Below are 25,105 nucleotides of genomic sequence, written 5' to 3' on the forward strand. Positions count from 1 at the left end.
TAACCTCTGGTTTAACCATGGGCTTATATGACAAACAAAGCTATGCTGACCACGGAGAGGTTTCCTTCCGAAGAAACTGCAGTGGTCACTGAGAAGCTCCGCATTAGGAAGTAAAAAGAGACCACCACCCCCCACACACCCCCCACGCCCCAAATGAGAATATGTAAATTCCCACCTTGGGACAGATTTATGGTCTCTAATCCCAGTCTTAAACATTTAAAAATGTTAACAGATTTCACTTGGTGGGAGAACAAAGCTGATATCAACATCAAAAGGCTGTCCTGTGTGATGATTTCCCTTAACTAAATGCCTGTAAAGAATTAGACTGAATTCACCTAAACCTTTTCAGGCCTCTTTTCAGTCTCTACACCCAAGTATACTGGGGTAATTAATTTAACATCAAACATATTATGTGGCGTAACTATGTGAGATGTTAGGACTGTAAGACAGGACTCACACTCCACAGCATGACACAAATGGACATATTAAGACAGTAAATTTTAGTAGCTGATGAAAGAAAACACAGATGCTTTGGGAAAATAATATGGTAATGGGTTCTGCAAATTTGGGGATGTGATCAAATTCATCCATTTATTGGGTATCAAGGAAATATTTTTCTTCGTTCCTACTTTGTGCCAGGCACTGTTTATGGTGCAAGGATTACAGCAATGAACAAAACAAGCAAAACTTCCAGCCCTCGTGAAGCTCATCTTGTAGTGTTTTGAATAAACATATTATAATAAACAGCCTGGAATTAGTTCTGCTGAGTTTCTGTAGCTTCCTACTTATATGCTCAATTAGAGGGGTAAGAGTCTTCCAAGCAACCACCGCATTTTTTAGGGGGTACTCGAAGGAAGATTCTTCACCACTAAATTTCTGTTGGTTTTGCATTTAATGAAAAATAAGAGAGGTTTGGAAAAAAAATTTTTTTTTTTTTTTTAGTGGTTCAGAATTTAAACTCAACATAGCACTAACACATCTTTCAGATAATTTTTACTGGCATGTTTTTAGTTGAGGCCTGTATCTTAAAACTGTATTTTGTTCATATCCTGTAAAGTATGATGTAGGCCAACCAGATTCTCATCTCCCAGAACCTCAAATCTTTCAAGCAGTGGGATCATGGCAGGTTATGTTATTTCTAATGATAGTGTATCACGGACTGATCACAACTGCCACTTGGTGCAACCTCACCTCAGCTTGTAAGACTGTTGACAGAGACACTTCATTCCACACACAACCTTTTACAAATAATTAGAATCGCATCACTTGCTCTACACATGCTTTGGGAGAGATTCTACTGCTTCCAGTTCCATGTCGTGTTCAAGCCAACCCGGAAGATCAATGAGAAGTTGTTCATCTATTTACAAACCTGCAGTTCCACTGCCATTGACAGCGTCCTTGTCCTCTTCTTCTTCCTCTTCAGGTAGAGAGCTGTCCATTCTTTCCATCTTGCTGACAGATGTAGTTCGTTTTCTTTGGGATTCTGTGTCAAACTCATTATCGAAGAGGACCTGATCAACGGGATCTGGCTGGAAAGGGCTGGGTTCTGCTGGAGGCTTGGGAGTTCCATAGAAGTTTCCTGAAATGGACGAAATAGGCAGCTGAAAGGACTGATGTTGAACTGAGAGTCAGAACAAAATGATCCCATGTCTCTGCCCTGCTGTTTTATACCAAGGTTTCTGAATGGCCAAAAGGAAACCCAAACACTTCTTCCTGGGAGTGGAGGAGGGAGAAAACAGAAGAACTAATTTCTCAAGTGTCCTTCACCATGTATATTCTAACGCTAACTTTTTAATACTATTTGTACTAAGGATAGGAAGTTGACTTTATGTACACAGATTATTTATTCCTACAGGGCTTGCTTTGCATGGGCCCTAAATTAGGGCCTGATTTGTGAATTTAAATGCATCAATGCTCTCATGTAAGACTAACTCTCATAAGAAGTGGGAGTAAAGGAAGAGAAAACGGACTCAAATAATTTTGTTCTGATGTGTAACATAATGAACTATTTTGGTAAAATGAGGAAATATCTGGGTAAAGGATAAAGCTAAGAACCAGTATGTGCTGAAATGTAGGCTGTTTATATAAAAGTAATTTTTAGGTTCTCTGAGCATTCTAATTATTTTATTTGACAATTTATTGAACAAATAGAGACATTATTAGCATAATTCACTATTGGCTTACTCTCAGGAAAGCAAGAAATACTTTAATATTCTACGTCTTGAAGATCAGGAATTTTCGCAGTAAAAATAAATGTTCCAGAGTAGGATGAAAACAACTGAATATCTTAATTCGTCACACAGTTCCCAGTAGGGAGCCAAATACAATGGAAAACCACTCGAAAGTTCTAGCTACATTAACAATCTGTGGCTCCTGCTAGTTTCTACCTTTTATCAGCCAGCCACTATGCTAATGCTATCGGAAGATATAGTTAGGGAATAAAATATTCACACTCTTCTTTCATTTATTTATTTTTAAAATCACACCTTCTAATCAAATTCCTGGACTCCTAAAGAGGCAGTTAAGATGCTCATCACATAAAATAAATCAATGGGGTATATAATGAATTATTTGTCTCTGATGAAAAAAAGCATAGGTTGTTCACCACCATACAGAGGCAAATCTACAAATCAATTTACCTTGAGCCATGTGTGTGTGCCTTGTGGGAAAAGCATTAAGATAAATTCTTTGGACATCTGACTTTGGGTGGTGATTGTCATTAAAATATTCAAGACAAAACAATGAAATCAAACCAAAAAATTTTTCAACTACATCTTGCCTCTCTCCCCACTCAAGTACTCCCTTGCTCCCAAGTCCACATTTGAAATAGAGTTACCCGTCACGCAGATGGATGCAAAGATTTGTATTAAAACAGACTCAGAGGGTCTCTGCAAACTTTCTAGCCCAGAGTAAAACAGGTCTGGTTGTGGAACAGGATGCTCCAGGATCTCAATTTTTCCTGCATTGTGTCCAACGATCACGCTACCCAGGAATCTGGACATTCTATGACAAAAATAAAAAATCCCCCTTCCCTAAGGATAATAGTTTTAGGAGCAACATTAGACACATGTTTTACTGTGTAGTCTTAGTAATTATTATCTCACTCTAGGAAGTTTACCTGTTTTCTAGGGTGAAATCAGACAAATTCAGGATATTTTGATTGCCACCCATGATCATTAAGATTTTAGGACTTCATAATAAATTCTGGCACTTCCTTATTTAAACATGATTATTGGACTTAAAAAAACTAGCATTGCTTATAAGGAAATTGGGTCTATTTTTCTTGAGTTGTTGGTAAATATCAAGATTTGAGACACAGCAAGGCATAAAAATGACATGGTCTGTGAATCTTGACTATAGTTAATGACAGAAAAAGGTTTTCATCTTTTTGAAACTGTTTTGGAGGGTTTTTTTTTCCCGCCTCTTTTTTCTTCTCTGAAGGTTTTTTTCATTTTTCAAATAGAACTACCAACTATCAAATATTTTAAATACATACAAAATCACAGATAATTATATTAGAAACTTATTTATTTATTTACTTATTTAATTTTTGCTAGATTCCTCTCAGGTCTCCATTTTCTCCCTGTTTAAGGACATACTTACACGGTCACATGTTCAATTAAGGTCCTAACTTCCTGTCAGTCCTTCCCATGCTCTCCCTGAGTTGTCCTGAAGTTGGTATGTATCATTTCCCTGCACATTGTGTACAATTAGGATGAATGTATATGCATACATAATATGTAAATATCATTGTTTTCATTAAAGATTCATAAAGGTTTTTCTAACATTTCATATCTTTTTTTATAAACAGTATGCTGTACTATATTCTTTGATAACTTTCCTTCTATACAGTTATATTTATAAGACTTGTTCCTGTTCATATATGTAGATTCAAGTTTACTTAATTGCTGTATAATAGTCCATTTTCATGAACAAGTTAAAGTAAATATTATGAATTCCCCTACTAAAACAGAGCTGTTTCTGTTCTCTCCCTATTTCAAATAATGCTGTAATGACTGTTCTGATATGTGACTATGTAGGCATATAGATAAGGATTTCTCTAGAGCAGGCTTCCAGAAAGGGAACTTCTGGGTAAGAGTTAAGTGCATCTTCAAATTTACTAGCTATTGCCAAGATGCACCCCAAAGAGATTGTATCATTTTATACTCCTGCCACCAGCATACGGGAGTTTCTTCTTCCCACAATTATCAGACTTTAAAATTTCTGTCAATCTTATGGGTGTGAAATGGTCTACCTCAATTTGCATTTCCTTTAAATTTAGCACATAGCAATTAATAATATGTAATATGCCACTTTGTCATCTCCCATGTTTTTATACTTAACAGAGAAAAATGAAGGAGAATGCCTTTGTGATCTAGGGACAGAGCAGGATTTCTTCAAGAAAACTTTAAAAGCACAAACCCTAAGAAAAACAGTGATAAATCTGACATACAAAAATTAAGGATTTCTGCTTAACAAAGAGACACACGGACAAGCATATGAAGTGACAAAATGGGAGAAAATATCTGTGTCCAATAAGGAATTAACATCTAAATAAATACCTATCTGAGGAATGTCCATAAATTGGAATGTGGATTGAGAGCACACTCCTAAAAAAAATATACGACACAAATGAAAAAACTTGCAGAAGTCCAAAACACCAACAAGCATATAAAAAGGTACTCCAACTCTCTGACTACCAGAGAAGCTAGAATTAAAAGGAGCTCCCACTCTACAAGCATCAGATTGGTCAAATGATAGAGCAGGCCGGTGAGAACATGGAATCCTTCCTCTAGTGCTACAGGAACCCAGCCCCCAAGCATGGCTCGCGGGAATGCAGCGGCGGAGCTGCCACGGCTCCTTCATCAGACTAAGAACTCGCAGACCTTATAACCTGACAATTCTGCCCCTGGGTAGGGGACATCCTCACACAGGTCTAGAGGAAGAGGATGCTGCGGCTCTATCTGTGGTGGTGCAGGGGGACTTGAAGCAATCTGGAAGTCAGTTACTAGAAGAGGGGTTCAGTAGAAGGCAGCAGAGCACTGTGCAGTGATTAAAAGGCAATGATTACATGTAAATATAGGGCAGTGACATGAATGAATCTAAGAACCTCTGAAATAACGGAGAACAGTTAAAAACTGGATGAGATCGAGAGCACAGTCCTGATGCAAATAATACATGCATGCACACAAGACACATTTTGTGAGAATGCAGACAAACCACAGCATACATGAGCAGGCAAAAAGGAGATCTCGGGAGACTCTGAAGAGGACAGACACAAGCAGGGCAGCACTAGGGGTAGACAAGCATGACAGCAATGGGCAGGTGGGTTGGACAGAGGGAAGGCACAGCCGCAGTAGCCCAGACATGAGCTTGTCTGGAGCCTGTGAGGAGGTGTGAGTGAAAAGAAAGGCATCATGAAAGCTGTTACAGAGAAAGAAATGACCAGATTTGGTGACAGACAGATGGGAACTCCAAGGAGAGGGAAGGAGTAAATGATGACTCCACCATTTTAAGCCCAGGGTGCAGCTAAAGAGAAATTACAAAGAATTATTCTTTTGGCTAGAACACCAGTGCAGACTTGGATATGTGGAATTCAAGGTTAGTGTTTATTGAACACTACTGAACCATCTCTAGGCATTAAGATACTACTAAGAAAGACGTGATATGGCTTTCCCACCAGGCCTGTGGAAAAGGCCACTACCACTGCACGAGAAAGCAATGACGGAGAAGTACAGTGTGCTATTAGGAGTGGACAAGCGTGCCAGGGAAGGGAGAACAAAGGATGGAACACAGCATCATTTAAAAATTGAAACTGAGTGAGTCTCTACTTCCCAGAAATGAGTAGAGAAGAGATATGAAAAGAAAACCAATTATTCCATTTTTGTTGTTTTCCCCCCAATCTATATTCTCTTTTCTCCAAGAGAGCCACAGTATAGATTATTTAAAGTGCACAGCATTTGGAATCCTAACCACAAATAGAAAGCAAACAACAAACACTTGTTGAGTTCATATGATGAATATGAATTACTACAAAATATGCAAACTGTCTGGTTTGAAGGCTTTCAGTATATTCTTCACAATCAGCTTTATAATATGATGGAATGCTTCTGCTTACTATTTAATCCCATTTTAGGTTGTAAATTACATATGGCTCACCAAAAGAAAACGTTCCCAAAGACAAAGAGAAAACAACTTAAAAAAAATGGTACTTTACTAATCAAATTCCCTTTGAAGTAATTCCAGTCATTTAGATAGTTTCCTGGGTTGCTGCTGTTGTTAGTATTTGGGGACATACCATCATATGTTCCACTTTCTAATAATGCTCCACTCTCTTCCAGTGCTTTGAACTGTTCAACAGAAATGAAATTATAGTCCACCCCTGGTACTTCCCCATCCCTGGGGGCCCTTGTAGTGCCTAAGGGAAAAAAAAAAGAAAAAAAAAACAGGTTGCTTTAAACTTACAAAGTATTGAGAATAGAAAATACAGTCTATAGAGAACACATGGGAGAAAACACACTACTGAATATATGGTATCTTCTAGAATGAGGATCAGAAAATTTTAGGCAATGTTTTTAGGTGAAAGTAGGACAATAATGTAGGATGACTAAATATACTTTAATATAATCTACAGATAGCTATGAAATTCAAACTACAAAGACTAACAGATTTCTACTGTCAAAGGAAGCTAACTTTCTATCACCTCAATTATCACCACTTAACATCTGAAGGAAAGAGAAATCCACAAATGATAAGACTTAATATTTTGTGGGACATGGTTATTCTTTTTTTTAAATTTAAGTATAGTTGACATACAATATTAGTTTCAGGTGTATACAGATTTCATTTTTATCAAGCTACCTTATGTATTTTTTTCTGGTATAAATCAAAACAGAAACAATTTTTAAAAGTTCTTTTAACATACTTAAGTTTTAAAATTTGGACAAATATTAATTATGAGATTAGTTTAATGAATAAAAGGCTTAAGGCTTAAGATAGGTACTCACATATTGCTTCTCAGCCATTATTCTCTTTAAGTAATTTCAAAAATTTAAGAAGTACATTATTTAATGAAATACACTATGGCAACAGAATAGCAAATTCCTATCAAGGAATTCACACTAAAGTAAAATCTTTCAGATCAGAAGTATAAAGTCAGGTTATGGCAGCATTGCTACATGTGACTGAGTTTTCCTGAATATGAACCAACATTTTTGTGAACGGATACTGAAAACATTATTTCAAATAGTAGAGAATACAAAGAAGAGACCCAAGGATTTAGCCTCAAAACAGATTTAGGATATTGTAGCAAATCCTGCATAAGAATGCCTTCTCAAAACTGTTCCTCCACTTATGCTCCCTAGTCGTTAATTGCACTCCATGCCAGAGGGCGGAGAGTCCGCCATCTTGGGTTCCTCTCTCCATTCCACATCTGGTCAGTAAATGGGGTTGATTCAATCTCCTCAATATGTCTAGGATTTATACACTTTTCTTCATTCTCACACTCACCTAATTCATATCACTATGTATGGTCTGTAATGTTGGTCTCATAGGGTCAACACTTACTCTTCCCCGGCTATGTCCCTTACCTGAACTGCAGCCAGTGACTTCTCCAAAACAATGATCTGAACAAAAAATCTCTATTAAAGGTTTCCCATGATCTTCAGTATAAAAATCCTCTTCAGGTTCTTTCTTGCCTCACCCCTTTCACATTCTAGGCTTTAGCCATAATTGGTTTTTCGTTTGTTTGGGGGGACTTTTTAAAGTTCTTTTAATGTTTCTTGAACTTGCTTACCTCCACAAGGACTTTGTCCAAGTCATCCCTTTCCCTGGAAGATTTCCTCTTCCCTTTCCCACTCTTACCTCAGCTAAACCTATCTACTCATCTTTTACATCCTGGCTTAAGAAGTTTCTTTAGAGAACCTTCCCTGATTCCTTCCTGGGATGGAACATGAAGGAATCATGTCTACATGGTTCAGAATAACAGTCCCAAGTCTTAACACAGTGAAATCATAGTAGGTACTCAATATAGACAGTTGTCAAGTAAATTACATGAAACTTTACACAAATATAATTGGCACAGTATCTGGAAATAATATTATGTATTATATATCTGTGTATTAATACACTATGTTATAATTAATGGGAAATTATTAATTGCTTATTAGTTGTATTACATTCTATTATATCCTGTAACATGAAAAAAATCCACAAAGACAATAAAACATTAACAGTAACAATCTTAGAAAATGATTTAGCCAATACTATAAGCACCAGAGATTATATTCAGTAAGTTTTTCCCCTTGTTCTTACCCAACTTTTTAAAAAAAATGAGCATTTCTTTTATCTGTTTTATCTCACAAAGGATAAAAAAAGCTCGAAACAGAACTTTCTTTTGTTAAGATATTTTTGTCATTGTCAAATTTGTTTTGTCATGCATTGGCTAAACTACATTGTTAGATTCCCCAAATCAATAGCTTTTAGCTTCATATTAACTAAAAATTAACACTGGAAAATAAATTTAATGACTAAAATTTATAATTATCTATGATAGATAGGAAAACATGGCCACAATATTTTGTACCTCCTCTTATCAAGAGATGGGGCAGCTTGCTGCTTCATCTGAAATCTGGACTGGATATATGATTTGCTTTGAAAAATTTAATGCAGAGGATGTGATGATGTACGGGTTCAGGAGTCTAGACTTCCATCTTTGCTTTCTTGGAATGGTTCCACCACCAAGTATGGAAGTCCAGGTTACACTACGATGAGAGAGCCCCAGCCAACAAATAGCACCAAGGTTCTAGACATGTGAGTGAGGCCATTTTAGCCCCTCTAACTCCAGTGAAGGTGCCAATGACTGCGGCCACATGAGTGATCCCAGTTGAGCTCATCTAACTCATAGACTCATGAGAAATAATACATGATGCTTATTTTAAGCCATTGAATTCTGGGGTGATTTGTTATGCAACAAAGGCTAATAGAAATATTTTCCAAATAAACTCCACTATGAAATATCCTGATTATATAAAACCTGAAAAACCCGATTTAAGAGCAAACTGTATTATAGATAATACTATAAAAAGAGCACTGGTCCGAGGGGCAAGCTACTCTGTTTTAGTCGGGGATTGTTAGTAATGGTACAATTTTAAGCAAGCACTTAATCCCTCTGAGCCTCATTCTCTTTCTGCAAAGTGGTGTTAAGCAAGATGATGTTCATGATTCTTTCCATTAGCAGATATGAAATGTTATGTGTGACACACATACTTATATTTCCAAGACTTAAAAAGGGCTTAAATGTTAATTCTCTACCAATATAGGTTTTACAAATTTTCACATCCTCTCTCCAAAAATGGGTAATCCCATACATATAAGAAGTTCTCACCTTACGTTTACCCTACCCTATTGCCTTCAGCATTCCAGAAAATTTATCTTGATATTCTCCTGATACTCTAGATATTTAATGTAAAGCTTTCTATATCACCTCCAGTCCCTACTGTATTTCTTTTTACATAAAAATTCCTCCAAGTTCTGTTTACTCATGGTCTCCAACTCCTCTTTTCTCCCTGTTTCTCGAGCCCAATCCAATCAGATCACTGTCCCACCACTCCACTGAGACAATGTGCTGTGTTCATCAGAGGTCTCCACTTTGCTTAGCCCAATACTTAAGTCTCAGTCCTCATAATACCTAACCTTGCAGCAACATTTGATGTAGCTGATCATTCCCCTTTTTGTGTTTTATCCTGAAATATACAGACAGGTGCATAAGACATATATGTAAAGTTTAACAAGTAATAATAAAGCAAACCCACCCAAGTGAAGAAGCAGAGTATCACCAGGAGACCAAAAGCCCCCCTGTACATCTGCAATCATAAATCTCTCCTTCCTCCAATCTTGATATTTATGATGCTGATTTCCATTCTTCTTTAAAATGTTTTTTGTTTTACCAATTACATAATGCATTCTACAGCTTAGTTTTGCCTCTTTTGTAACTTCATATGAACAGAATCATGCCATATGCATCCTTTTATGTCCACATTAACACTTGTAGTCAGGTTTTTAAACTTCCACCACCATGTGAAGGCATCTCACTGTGTATTTAACGTGCGGCTGATTTACGGAATCGCACGTTCTTTTTCAAGTATTTACTAGCCATAGAGATTTCTTCTGTTGTGAAGTGACTGTTCACGGCTTTTGCCACTTCTCTGTTGGGGTGCCTGTCTTCTAAAACTTGATTTGTAGTTCTTTACTATAGTACTTTATCAAATCTAAGTAATTAACAGCTTCCAAAACGCACCACTATTTTGTCACTAAAAAAAAGAAAAAAAAACTGGCAATTAAAATCAAAAGATTCCATCTACTGTAAGATACAATCCAATTGCAGACAGTAAGTTAAAGTGTGAAATAACTGTGGCTTAGTATTGATAAAGCACTTCAGTCCTTTGTCAGATATATGTTGCAAAGGGAGAGTTTCTACAAAAATCTGAAATAAGGGGGAGCCTGGGGGGCACAGTGGGTTGGGCATCCAACTCTTGGTTTCGGCCTAGGTCATGGTCTCCAGCCCTGCCGCAGGCTCTGTGCTCTGTGTTTAAGTTTCATCAGTGCTCGCTGATTAAGATTCTCTCTTCCTTTCCCGCTGCCCCTCCCACTTGTGCTGGCTCTCTACAACTAATAAATAAATCTTTTTAAAAAAATACTTTCAAAAAAAAAAAAACTTTCTGGGGCGCTTGGGTGGCTCAGTGGGTTAAAGCATCTGCCTTCGGCTCAGGTCATGATCCCAGGGTCCTGGGATCGAGCCCCACATCGGGCTCTCTGCTCAGCAGGGAGCCTGTTCCCCCCCGCCCGCCTGCCTCTCAGCCTACTTGTGATCTGTCAAATAAATAAATAAAATCTTTAAAAAAAATAAAAATTAAAATTAAAAAAATACTTTCTATAGGAAGAGGGTAGTAGGGTTATGGACACTGGGGTAGGTATGTTATATGATGAGCGCTATGAAGTGTAAACCTGGAGATAAACAGACCTGTACCCCTTGGGCTAATACATTATATGTTAATAAAAAATATAAAAAATTTTAAAAAGTACTTTCTAGAAACAGTACTTTCTGTAAAACTGTGTTCCCCAAAAAGTAGAGCTTACAGAGAAAATACATTAGGTTTGACTTCTCAAAACCTGTTGCAACTTTGTAACCAGAGCCTAGCAAAATCACTAACAACCCCAGTTAAAAATACTAGGACAGTTTTAAAAAGGTATTTTAAATTCCTAACAAAAATACCAGAGTAAATAAAATACTTTGTCTTTAAATAACAATTAAAAAAAAAAGATAGCTTGACAGAAAGTGTTATAAGGGGGGTTGGAGCTGCTGAATAATGAAGAAAAGGCAAAAAGTGCAATAAATGATTTTTAAGATAAAGCACATGTCTCAATTGAGAACAGAGGCCAAATCGAGGTGAATGGGCACCATGCACAGTGCATGCAACATTCAACTCTGTATATTCTGTTTACTCGCTGCTACTTAATAACACAAAACATTAGCTTGCTGGGGAAAATGGAATAAGAACCAATATTACCTCCATTAAATTGACATCATTACCCCACCTACTTACCAATCATATATGAATTTACTGGTGTTACAGAAACAAATGTTGTAGCACAACAGACAGTATCTTCTCCCACTCTGATTTTTTTCTCATCTTTTTTAATGGTCTTTTAATTATAATAGTTTTTCATTTTATTGTACTTAACTTTATGAATCCTTCCCTTTATAGCTAATGTTTCTGTGTCTTATTGAGGAAATCCTTCCTAAGAATGGAGATATTCTATATTCTTTGTTAAAAGCATCACAAATTTGCCGTTCACACCTAGTACTTTAGTGCACTAAAACAGATCTTTTTCAGCCTGATAGGGGATAGTAGTACAACTTCTTTTTTTTCCAGGCGGCTACTCAACACACTTACTGAAAAATCAATTATTTCCCCTTCTCATCAGGCATGTCACTTCTATCATAGAAATCTCATATAGAAATGTCTACGTAAAACTGGGTGTTACTGGGCTTTCTCCTCCATCCCGTTTATCCACTGACCATTCCTGCGCCATTACCAATGGTGCTATAATTATTATATTGCCATGATAAATCTTGGTATAGAGCAGAACAAGTCCATCTATTTTGTTTTTTTCTATTTTTAGCTCTTCCATGTAAAATCTGGAATCAGAGAAAGAGGCTAAACATGCTGGAATTTTTATGGGATTAGAATGAATCTATTAATCAATTTGAGGATAAATCCTGTCTTCACCATATTGAATCTTTAATCCAGGAACAAAAAATCGGTCAGTATACTCAGATCTTCTTTATGACCCCTTAATTTTATCTTGCAGAAGTCTTTACACTTCTTTAGAGATTAATTTCTAGGTATTTCAAATGCCTGTATGCTATTGTAAATATTTTTCTGTAAACTTTCATTTTCTAATTATTAATGATATAAAAGAAAACAATTGTGGGAATCTAGTTGGTCGCTCTATTTGGATATAACTGACCTACAATTAAATTCACTAAATCCAGCAGTACAATTCTGTAAGTCTTGGGATTCATCGCTCCTGAAGGTTTTCTTATGTCCCGGTGGCAGTGGCTAATCAGCTGTCACTGTAGTTTTGTGTTTAACAGAATCTCATATACATAGAATCATATACTGATTCCAGTAGTTCTCACTGATTCCAGTAGTGATTTGTACCTGGCCTCTTTCACTTAGCATGATGCTTCTGAGATCTATCCATGCTGTGGTTCAACATCCTTTTACTGCTAAGTGGTATTCTGTTGTACAGATATACCAAAATTTGATTACGCATTCACCATCGATGGACATTGGGGATGGTTCCAGATTTGGGACACTATAAATAAGGCAGCTATAAACTTACAAGTCCTTGGGCAGACACATATTTAAATTTATGTTAAGACCTAGGAGTGGAAATGCTGGATCATATGGTAAGTATATGTTTAAAAGAAAATGTCCCAAAGTAAATATATTTCACATTCTCACCAACTCCTAGATGAGAGCTGTAGTCGATTTACATTACTGTTTCCATGTAGGGATTCCTCCTTGAAGTCTCTCAGCCAATTTCCTTTTTCTAAGTCCTCAGAAAAATCAGTTGATAGAGAAAATGAGGGGAAAAAGTATTATAATTCTCCTATGAGAATTAAAGCTTGATTATCTGACATAGAGATGTTACTGATTTGAAGGAATCTAAAGATACCAACTGAAAGCAAAGAGCAGAAAATACTGACAAATGAAACCAAATGGTCAAGGCGACATTTCCAGGCATCAGGACAGAAGCACATGGGAGAGCAGCAGTCACAATCCACTTGCTGCTGTCCCTGAGCTACAAGTGTGGGGTCAAGGCCCTGTCTGCTAACAGTGAGTCTTTCTTGCAAATACACTATTAGCCCGGTTAGATGCATTTATACTTCATATAAATCCTATCAGTAGTATTCTCCAAAAATCACTGGTTTTGAAGACTAAATAAGTCTTTAAATTGGCAGTTCTGATGTGTGATTCTATGTAATGATATTAACCTTGAAGGCAGATCTGAATGTTATTTGAATACTACCCAACGATGTCCTTTGGCATTTTCCGCTGTTTGAATATGTGCTATGAGTTTCAGTGCTTTGTAAATCCTTTAATAGAAGAAATGTAGAGAAGTGAATGTTGTCGTGGAACACTGCAACCTGAAATCAGTAACTGGTGTGAAATCTGAAGTAAAAGCCATATAGATCTCAATGTCAAAACCAAAATTGGGACAAGGAGACAACATATTTTCACCATTAAAAAAGAAAGCGAGTTTATTCAAATGATCAATGACTAATGCCCAATCTGAAGATGCTTTTGGACACACAATAATTTCAGGAGCATGAATGTAATACGAAATTTTTAAAAAAAATGTCTGGAATACTTGTTACCAAAGTCAAAACTATCAAATAATACAAGTGATACTTTTTGTATTTTACAAGTTCATTTTAGGAGTGAAAATTTCAAATAGGATATATGTGTGGATTTATCTTTCAAACTTTTAACTTTTTTTGTATTAATGTTTCCTTTTAATGTTTCCTATCAGCAAATGTCTGTAACAGATATAAGTGTTGAGACTTACAGCCTTGTTTTATTGATTTATAATAATAATAAACCAGGATATTTTTAAAGTGTTTGGTACACTCAGGAGAAGCCATTCTGCACCATGGTGTTTGTAGCCATCATTCCTCTGCCATAAAGGTCGAGGGCTGCCATTTGGGTTCCCAAGGTACTTGATTCAGCTAGAACTTCACCTCAATCAACCAGTTTATACTGTCATTAAATTGTGATGCCACTTCTTGTCATGAATTACGAGCACCCTATTTCCAGTGGAAGGAACATGGCACTGGGCTCGAACCAAAGAACACGACCGAATCTAAAATTCCTTCTTGGAGGGTTTGTCTCCCAGGACTACTACCAGTACCAATTCTGTATTGACCAGCACCCAAACAGGTGAGAGAAACATGGTAACTTGAACAAGGAGAGCTTAATACAAAAAATGATTAACTATTTACAAGGAATTAACTAAGAGGAAATAAAAAAGAACTTTAAAGAATAGTACCCTAGAGCTAAGGGAGAACACTCAAATAAGGAACAAACTTGGAAGAGAGGAATGTTCCCCAACTCTGGGATTCAGGCTTCTCTGAGAAGGTGCGGTCGTAGCCTGGGGACGGATCTGGTTCATAGTTGATGGGTCAAGGCTGGCAGACAAGGAACAATCTGCTGGAGTACTGATGAAATTCACCAGCAAGCTGTCTGTGGTGGGAGCTGTTTTGAACTTCTTAGAAAACCATCTGGGACACTGGCTGGACTTGCCAGAAACCCAGTAGGAAATCACTTGTAGGGAATATTGTTGAAATCTGGGAAGCCATGTGGGGTGCCCATCAAACTCATTAAGAAACTGCAAGGAAGTCAGCAGGTGCACTGGAGGAATTCAGGCAGCCACCTGTGAGGTGGGAAACTGACTGCTGGAGCACTGCTGAAACTTACTGTCTTTTTGCAGGCAGGAGCAAAAAGAAAAGACACATTGGAAGTAGGAAAAGATGACTCTTCTTTCTCCAGTATCCTTCCTGCCAGCCCCAAGATAATTTGACGTTGTACCTACCAGTTGGCAATGGAGGAAAGTTGCAATATCATACCCAGGCAAAAAAGAGTAATTTGAAGTCAAGAGGCACTAAATAATAAATGGCAGACTAGTTTTCTGAGTGATTCTACCATGAATGGGAGTTGAATTTTGTCAAGTGTTTTTTTTTTTTTCTGCATCTATTTGAGGAGATCATGTGTTTTGTTTTTCTTTTCCAGCCCATTACTATATAAATTTCAAATGTTATCCCAACCTTGCTTTCCTGTCACAACCTCTTGGTCATAATCTATTATCCTGTTTACATATTGCTATATATATATTATATGCTAAAATATTTAAGGAGTTTTGAGTTCTATGTCCATGAAAAATTGTGGTCTAATATTATTTTCTTTTAATGTCCTTGTCTGGTTTTAGAATCAGGATAATGATCAGATCACAGAATGAGTTGGGAAGTTCCCTCCTCCTCTATTTTCTTAAAAAGTCTGTGTAGAATTGATTTTTATTTCTTCTTCAACTATTCAGAACAATTCACCTGTACCATCTTGGGCCTGATGCTTTCTTAATGGGAAAATTACAAACTACAAATTCAATTCCTTTAACAGATTGAGAACTACTATTAAGCTCATCTATTTCTTCTTTTTTATTTTTAAGGATTTTATTTATTTAAGAAAGAGTGACAGACAGAGAACAAATGAGGAGGGACAGAGGGGGAGAGATATGCAAACTCCCCACCAAGCAGGGCATCTGACTCAGGGCTCAGTCCCAGGACCCTGGGATCATGGCCTGAGCTGAAGGCAGATGCTTCACTGACTGAGCCAGGCATCTCTCATCTATTTCTTCTTGAGTGAATATTGGTAGTTTTTTTCCTCCAAGGAATTTTTTCATTTCATCTGAGTTCAGTTTACTGTTGTCAGGTTGTTTAGAATATTCCTGACTGTCCACTTAACATCTGTAGAATTTTTAATGATGCCATCTCTCTCATTCCTAATAGTGTTAAACAATGTTTTCTCTCTTTACCTTCTATGGCTAGAAGTTTACCAGTTTTACTGATCAGAAAAAAATCAACTTTGGGTTTCATTGATTTCTCTAGTCTCTGTTTTCTAGTTTTTGACTTCTTTTATCTTTATTTCCTTTCTTCTACTTAATTTGGGTTTACTTTGCTCTTCTTTCGCTAGAAGTTTAGATCACTGATTGAGATCTTTATTATTTTCTAAGTATTTAACACTATAAATTTCCCTCTAAACACCATTGTAGCAACATTCCACAAATTGGTATGTTGGGATTGTTATGTTCTGACATGCTGATTGATATGTGTAATATTTTGTATTTTCCCTGTGGCTTTAACTCACAGGTTATTTAGAAGTGTGCTATTTAATTTCCAAATATTCAGAGAGTTTCAAAATAATTTTCTGTTAAGTGATTTCTTGCAATTCCATTATGATCACAGAATACATTTTATATGATTTAAATTCTTTTAAATTTATTGAATCTTGTTTTATGGCCTAGAATATGGTCTTCATTTGTAAATGTTCCTGTACCCTAGAAAAGAATGAATATTTTATTGTTGGGAGGCATGTTCTAATACATAGCCATTAGGTCAAGTTGATTCAAAGTGTTAGCCCTGTTATAACCTTACTGATCTTTTGTTTACCTACCCTAAAGGAAGTGTTGAAATCTTAAACTCCAGTTACAAGGTTGTTCAGTTCTTCACTCTGGTATCATTTCCATTCCACCTGAAAATTTCCTTTAGTATTTCTTTTAGTGCAAGTCTGTTGGTGAAAAATTCCTTTACCATTTTTTTTTTTTTTGGCCTGAAAAATTATTTCTCTTAAGGATATTTTTGTTGCATGTAGAAATCTAGGTTGGCAGTTTTTCCTTTCAGCATGTTGAAGATGACATTTCGTTGACTTTTGGCTTGTAATGGTTTCTGCTGACAAGTCTACAGTCATTCTTTCTTCCCTTGTATTTAATGTATCTTTTTTCTGTCTGCCTTTCACATTTTCTCTATCACTGGTTTTCAGCAATTAGATTATAATATATTGATTTTTTTTTTTTAAATGTTTCTTCTTGGGGTTTGTTGAGATCCACAGCTCTGTGGATTTATAGTTTTCATCAAGTTTGGAAAAATTTCAGCCTATAGTTCCTCATTTGTTTTTTTCCGTATCTCTCCTCTTTGGTTTGACAGTGTGCATAGCTCAGTATGAACCAATCACAGTCCTGCTCTGCCTATGATGCAATATCTGAAAACAGCCCAATTTCTAGCTGTTTACAATAAGAAGGTAAATCCAATACCAGTTAGTCTTTCATGGCAGAAGTAGAAATGTCTCTTTCTTTCTTCCTTTTTCTTTCTCTTGTAACTTTAAAAAACAAAAAGCTATGTTTTCAGTCTATTTCCTCTCTGTTTCAGTCTGATTCATTTATATTGGTATGTCTTCAAGTTCACCAATCTTTTCTTCTGCAGTTTCTAATCTGCTGTTAAGCCCATCCATGAATTTTTGAAGTTCCATTTAATTCTTTTTTTAAAAAATTCCATTTTCTATTTTATTCATATTTTTCTTTAAATCCTTGAGCATATTTATAATAACTCTAAAATGCTTACTTTGGTCATACCTGTTTATATGTCATCTATTTTTTTTGTCAGCGGACTTTTCTTTTGATTATGGGCCATATTTTCTTCTTTTTTGTATATCTAATAATTTTTATCAGACACTGAGCATTGTAAATACTATGTTATTCCATGTTGAGATTTTGTTGTCTTCCTTTAAAGGCTGTTGGTTTTCCCCTTTTCTCCCTCTCCTCCTTCCTTTCTTTTTGCTAACAATTAAGTTATATGCACATTTACTTTATCCTTTCGGGGCTTAATTAAGCTTTGTTAAAATGGGCCCCAAGGAGCTTATACCTATTTTAGCCCTACTAGTAAGCTATGACCTCAAGGGTCATTGAGGTCTCTCCACTCAGGTGGACTAGAACCCAGATTCTCCCAGCACTGCATAAACTCTGAAAACTGCTAACTTATGGCTCCCAGACAATCTGTGCATGCCATGTGGGGGTCTCAACCCATACATTCTCAGCTTAGTATTCAGCAACAGAGTCAAGGGGGGTACTTATGCTTATTATTCAAGCTCCTTTTCTTCATAGCTCTCTCCTCTCCTTTCTTCATAGCTCTGTCCTGCAAATCTCAGGCACCTCAGACTTCTTGAATGCAGACTTCTGCATCCTCAACTCAGAATCCTCTGTATTCTCCCTGGGCTTTCCCTCCTTATAACATGGCCCAGAATGTGGCTCCAGGCAGAAGGCTGATGAAACCATAGGACTCCTTTGTGTGCAGTCTCCTTTCTACTTCTATTAGAGATCATAGTCTTGTCCCTTCAACAGAGTAGTAACAGTAGTCTTTCTTCCTCTTATTAATTTTGTTGCTCAAATTGTTTCAGATCTTGTCAGTGGGCACCCCTTCTAGATGGCTTAAAAAAAAAATGTGCTTCTGATATGTCCCCATAGTCTTTTAGGCATTTACATACTTTCTGGGATAATTAGATGTTCCAAGCTCATCTTGTTCTTTCCTTGCGCCAGACCTGGAATCAGAATTTTCTCCAAGAAGATTTGGTATCTTTTAGTAAAGAATGGTAATTACAGACCATTTGGTATGCTGTTACTGATATACCACTGCATTCTTGGAGGAGTTGTGGACACTTCAGTGTCTCGGTGAATAGGTCCTCTTAGGATCTGAAAAGGCTGCAGCTGTTTGGACCCTATGAATGACAACCAAATAAACTCTAACTCCTTTCTAGGACAAAACCTCACACTGAGGAGAAACTGCAAAACTAGGACATCACAAGTAAATTTAAAAGAAGACCCAAGTAAAAGTGCAGAGTACAGCCGAAAGTACATGTTTTTATTAAGTTGTTTTTAACAAGGGAAAAGGGAGCTCTAGAGCTATGAAACTAAAAATGCTACCCTGAGACACCTCATGCAGGCAAAATACCAAGTTACTTACAAGGTAATGAAAATCAGATTGTTTTTAGACCTTTAAAGAGCAACGCTTTATGCCAGAAGACAATCAGATAATCAACTAATAGAATTAAGATAGTCAAGGAAAGAAAATATAAGGCAAGGATTTCATATACATCCAAACAAACTTGCAAGCATAAAGGCCTTAGACCAACTGTGATGATCCTCTGACTCTTTCCTGGGAAATCTAGAAGAGAAGAAGCTTTAGAAAACCACAGTTATTGAAGAAACAACAACATAAGGATTGGTAGTTATATTCGATGTGTATTTACCCACAGAATAAAGAATAAATGATGATAATAAAGGGGAGAGTGCGATACGTAATGGCTGTTTGTTCTGTTAATATAGACACAGGTCAAGTATCAAAAAAAGTGAAAATGAGGAAAGCATATGTGAAACGGAATAAGCTTGCTGATTATCTTTGAGGTAAAAAAATTATTTCAAGTCAGATGATGGGAGAGAGAAGGAAGGAGTAAGAAGCAATAACTAGATAATTTAATATTGTTCACAGTTGGGACAAAAACAAAAAAAGGAAGGGAGGAAGAACAGAGTATTATATAAAAGTATAAAGGTACCCATTAAAATAAAGATATAAACCTTTCTAAAAGGAGAGAGAGGAAATAAAATGGACTATGTACGTGGTGAAGGCTTTTTATACAAAAGATGTGTGTATAGGTAAAATAGAAAACCATGACAAAACAGGAGACTAAAGACATAGATCACATCAATAAATATAAAGAAAGTTCCAGATTGGCTAAGACATCCAACACTATTTGCAAACAAAGACCTTCAGAAAGATGAAAGACTAAAACAACAGAGAAAGATACACCAGGCAAATGCAAAGAAAGTGAGGCAGGAGTTGCAATTCTGAAATTCAACCAGGTAGATTTACAGGAGGAAATCATACATAAGGAGTCAGATTTAAAAACCAAAACCAAATAATTTATAGCATGTTAAAGAGTCTGGACTTACACTCAGTGAGAGACTCTCAAAGATAATCTGAAGATGGACAAGAGTCAGACGTGCACTAAAAGACCAGAGCGAGGGGACATGGGAGGTGGGGGAGCAGCCAGAATGGGGAAGAGGAGACACTGAGGGCCTACTCCAGGACACGTGGTTTGCACTCATGTTCTCATTTCAATTCTTAGAACTATGTGAGAGGTGTCTCTTGTTATTCACATTTTATGTATGGGGAGCCTGGGGTTCAGGAAGGTCAAGTAACTTGTCCAAGGATCAAGATTTTTCACCTCACTCTTTGCCCCTACATATTGTTATCTGTTAAAAAAAAAAAAAAAAAAAAGGTTCAAGCAAGAAAGGGTGAGGGTCTAAGGCAGTACAGAAGGATTGGTATTTAAGGAACGTAATTAGGCAGGCTTAGTGGTAGAACAGACACTGTGTAAGAGTAAATTTAACAAAAAATTAAGAATTTCAGAGCCAGAGCCATTATAAAAACTACTATCTATACAAAGTTCCAAATATATTGAAAAGGAAAACAAACCAGAACATCCTTTTATAACCTTTTATTTGTTACTGCTTTTTATTATTCCCCAGACTTGTGCCAACTAAAGCCAAAATGTAAGCATACACGGTTTCTTGTTACGTATTAACACACACACACACACGCGCGCGCGCGTGCGCACGCACACACAGCATCCTTACAACCACAACAACAACCAGGCCCTATGAAAACTACTGAGACAGGAAAAGATATACAAACATCTAGATAAGGATTCAACCCGGATTACTACAGAGAAGGTACTGTGTTTCCTTCTTTTTTTTCCTTTGGGGAAGGGGCAGGTCTTAAAATTAGCAATGTCCTAATAATTAATACAAAAATGTTTGTTCTCTGTGTACGAGGCACTGAGAGTGAAAAAGTTTATTATTTTTTCTTATTGAATAAACATTTGGAACGGAATTACAGAAGACAATTTAGTTAGGAGAATATACATAGATAGTCTTAAATTCTTAAAGTCTAATGACTGTTTTTAAAGTTACAACATAGAATCTTCCAGTTTTTCTACTTTAAAAACAAAAGCCCTTCATGTCCTTGGAAAACTTTCTCCTTACCCAATTTTTGTTTCATTCTAGTGCCCCAACTCAGTCTTCCCAATTTGGTATGAGATACTCTATTGAATTACTTCTACATGTTTGATTAGTTAAATAAGGATACGTTGCCCTCCCTTCTTTTATTCAGTCTCATACTTACATGGAATTGTTCTCAGGTAGAGATTATCTCTGATCACTTGCTGCAATTTGTGGTCAATTGATCCTTTCTGAAACTGAAGACTCAGGTAATGTCGCAAATCTTTATTAATGACTTTGCCTACGAGAAAAACCGCAGAAGACAACACATAACTGTTAGATCTTCAGTTAAATATCAATGTTAGTGATTGAATACCCTTAAACCATTTAGCTATAGACAAGAAGAAATCAGAGTATTTTGCTAAAAACAACATTGTTTTACTAAAAACAAATGATTAGAGTACTATAATTAATAATATGTACCTATAGTACATAATGTGGGCATAATTTAACAACAGTAAGGGAGGGACAAGGTATAGATCAGAGAATATGACAAATACCCAAGATAATTTCCATTTATGGCTTTAAATGCCATTTATATACTGATAACTTCTACATTCTTATCATGTCTCCATCCCTGACCTATGTCCACCAGGCTCCAAAGCCATCGAACTCATTCATATACACTGCAGATATATTTGAAAGTCAAATACGCACCTCAAATTTCAGATAACCAAAACAGAACTCTTAATTCCATTCTCCACCTATTTTTCCTCTGCTCTACTTTTCCTTGTCTTAGCAAATAATAGCACCATCAACCCAGCAGAACAGACCCAAGGGCTATAAGTCATCAGAAGTTTCTGATTTCTCCTTTTCACTTCTATCCCTCAGATCCAATCCAGTAGCAACTTTTGTCAGTTCTACCTCCAAAACATGCCCCATGTCCACTTCTCTCCATTTCCAGAGCCTCCATCACTTCCCATCTCGAATTCTGCAACAGCCTTCTAATCTGTCTCCCTGTATTCATTCTTGCCTCCTTCTGCTCCCACCACTTACACAGAAGCCAGGTGAGATTTTGAACATAAACCAGATGATCACCATTCTGTTTAGTGCCCCCTCGCCAATGACTTCTTTTTGCACTTGGGATAAAATCCAAACTTCTACATGGTCTAGCTCTGGCATTCTCTGACTCAAACCCATTCACTAGCCACCCACTAGCCATGCTTCCTCCCACAGTGGCCATCTTCCAAAAGGCCAAATGGACCCTACTTTGGATCCTTCTGCCTATCTCTGACTGCACAGGCATTTGCTGTCCACTCCCTTGACTCCTAGATACAAGGTGATTCAATAAGAGGATGAAAGAGGTTTTTTTTGGGGAGGGGATGGGAGATAAAAAGAGGACTACCAGAGATCTCAAAAACATGTTAAGCAGAAAAACAGAGGATTACAGAAATCTGATAGCAGTGAATTTATAGTAAAGGTTGAACTTAAATGAAGACCAAAGCCATCCAAACACTGTTCACTAGATAAGACTTTACATGGTTACAAAAGGACAATGCTACAACATAATGGATTACTATACTGGGTAAGAAACGACTAGGCAATTAAAATACACTCTTTATCTGGAACAGCTTAATTATGACAAGCATAGATAAGCCAAAGGTTACTACAGATCAATTCATTCTTTTAACTATTATTCCATGATGTAGCATTTCTAGTCCCCCCATTTTTGGTCTTCTCTCACAGGTATAAACCAGCATAACCAAATGAGAGGATGTTAATTCAAGCAGGAAACCAGGGTGCTGCTAAAGTTTAGAGATAACATTCGGATCCTAAACTAATAAACACAAACCAAAAAGTCCCCGTTTTGCCTTGCCAAAAATAGATCCTGAGGAAGGGTGTCCCCTCTGGGATCAAAGAAGAAAGCCCGAAAGATATTTACAGGGATAACACAGAAGAATCCCTGGTCACAGAACTGGTTTCTGCCAGGCATTCTGGGGCTCTACCAAATCAAGTTCCATTTAGATGGAATCATATTATGCCATTTCTTATTTTTATCACAGCACTTGGTAACTGCTGGGTAGAAGAAAAACATAATTCATAATCAATACTGTATAGTCCAAGAACGAAGAAATAGACCCTCAACTCATGGTTAACTAATCTCCAACAAAGAAAGAATGTCCAAGGGCGCCTGGGTGGCTCAGTGGATTAAGCTGCTGCCTTCGGCTCAGGTCATGATCTCAGGGTCCTGGGATCGAGTCCCGCATCGGGCTCTCTGCTCAGCAGGGTGCCTGCTTCCCTCTCTCTCTCTCTCTCTCTGCCTGCCTCTCCGTCTACTTGTGATCTCTCTCTGTCAAATAAATAAATAAAATCTAAAAAAAAAAAAAAAAGAATGTCCAATGGAAAAAAGTCTCTTCAACAAACGGTGTTGGGAAAATTGTGGACAGCCACATGCAAAAGAATGAAACTGTACCACATTCTTACACCACACACAAAAATAAACTCAAAATGGATGAAAGACCTAAGTGTGAGACAGGAAATCCATCAAAATCCTGTAGGAGACACAGCCACAATCTGTTTGACCTCAGTCACAACAACTTCTTGCTAGACACGTCTCCAAAGGCAATGGAAACAAAAGCAAAAATGAACTCTTGGGACTTCATCAGAATAAAAAGCTTTTGCACAGCAAAGGAAACATTCAACAAAACCAAAAGCAACCTATGGAATGGGAGAAGATATTCACAAATGACTTATCAGATAAAGGGCTAGTATCTAAAATCTATAAAGAATTTATCAAACTTGGGGCACGTGGGTGGCTCAGTGGGTTAAAGCCTCTGCCTTTGGCTCAGGTCATGATCTCAGAGTCCTAGGATCGAGCCCCACATCGGGCTCTCTGCTCGGCGGGAAGCCTGCTTCCTCCTCTCTCTCTCTGCCTGCCTCTCTGCCTACTTGTGACCTCTGTCTGTCAAATAAATATTTTTAAAAAATTTTATCAAACTCAACAAAAAAGAATAATCAAGTCAAAAAATGGGCAGAAGACATGAACAGACATTTCTCCAAGAAGACATACAAATGGCCAATAGACAAATGAAAAAATGCTAGGCATCTGGGAAATACAAATCAAAACCACAATGAGATACCACCTCACACCAGTCAGAATGGCTGAAATTAATAACTCAAGAAACAACAGATGTTGGCGAGGATGTGGAGAGAGGGGAATCCTCTTACTCTGCTGTTGGATGCAAGCTGGTACAGCCTTTCCGGACAACAGTATGGAGGCTCATCAAAAAATTAAAAATAGAACTACCCTACAACCTAGCAACTGACTAGTAGGTATTTTATCCAAAGGATACAAACATAGTAACTCGAAGGGGCACCTGTACCCCAATGTTTATAGCAGCAATGTCCAAAACAGCCAAACCATGGAAAGAGCCCAGATATCCATCAACAGAGGAATGGATAAGAAGATGTAGTGTGTAGACACACACACAACACACACACACGAATATTACTCAGCCATCAAAAAGAATGGAATCTTGCCATTTGCAATGACATGGATGGACCTAGAGGGTATTATGCTAAGTGAATTAAATCAGTCAGAGAAAGACAAATGCCACATAATTTCACTTATATGTGGAGTTTAAGAAAAAATAGATGAACACAGGGAAAGGGAGGGAAAAATAAAATAAGATGAAAACAGAGAGGGAGACAAACTACAAGAGACTTTTAACTGTAGGAAACAAACAGGGTTGCTGGAGGGGAGGTGGGTGGAGGGATGGGGTAACTGGGTGATGGGTGTTAATGAGAGCACGTGACGGAATGAGCACTAGATGTTACATGCAACTGATGAATCCCTAATTTCTACCCTTGAAACTAATAATGCAGTATATGTTAACTAAACTGAATTTAAATTAAAAGAATACCATATAGTCTC

General features: G+C 37.1%; 1 protein-coding gene across 4 annotated transcripts in view; it reads right to left on the bottom strand.

Moving 5' to 3' along the window:
- Positions 1 to 25,105, bottom strand: part of MAGI3 (membrane associated guanylate kinase, WW and PDZ domain containing 3) — a 445,211-nt gene that overhangs the window by 66,649 nt on the left and 353,457 nt on the right. For all 4 annotated transcript variants that reach the window (XM_047726841.1, XM_047726840.1, XM_047726839.1 and 1 more), the window contains exons 2-4: positions 21,356 to 21,472; positions 6,299 to 6,418; positions 1,370 to 1,579 (exon numbers count right to left, since the gene is read on the bottom strand). In XM_047726841.1, coding sequence (XP_047582797.1) covers positions 1,370 to 1,579; positions 6,299 to 6,418; positions 21,356 to 21,472 — 447 coding nt within the window. The remainder of the gene's footprint in view (positions 1 to 1,369; positions 1,580 to 6,298; positions 6,419 to 21,355; positions 21,473 to 25,105) is intronic.

Source organism: Lutra lutra, chromosome 4 (assembly GCF_902655055.1).
Source record: "Lutra lutra chromosome 4, mLutLut1.2, whole genome shotgun sequence".
Lineage (NCBI taxonomy): Eukaryota > Metazoa > Chordata > Mammalia > Carnivora > Mustelidae > Lutra > Lutra lutra.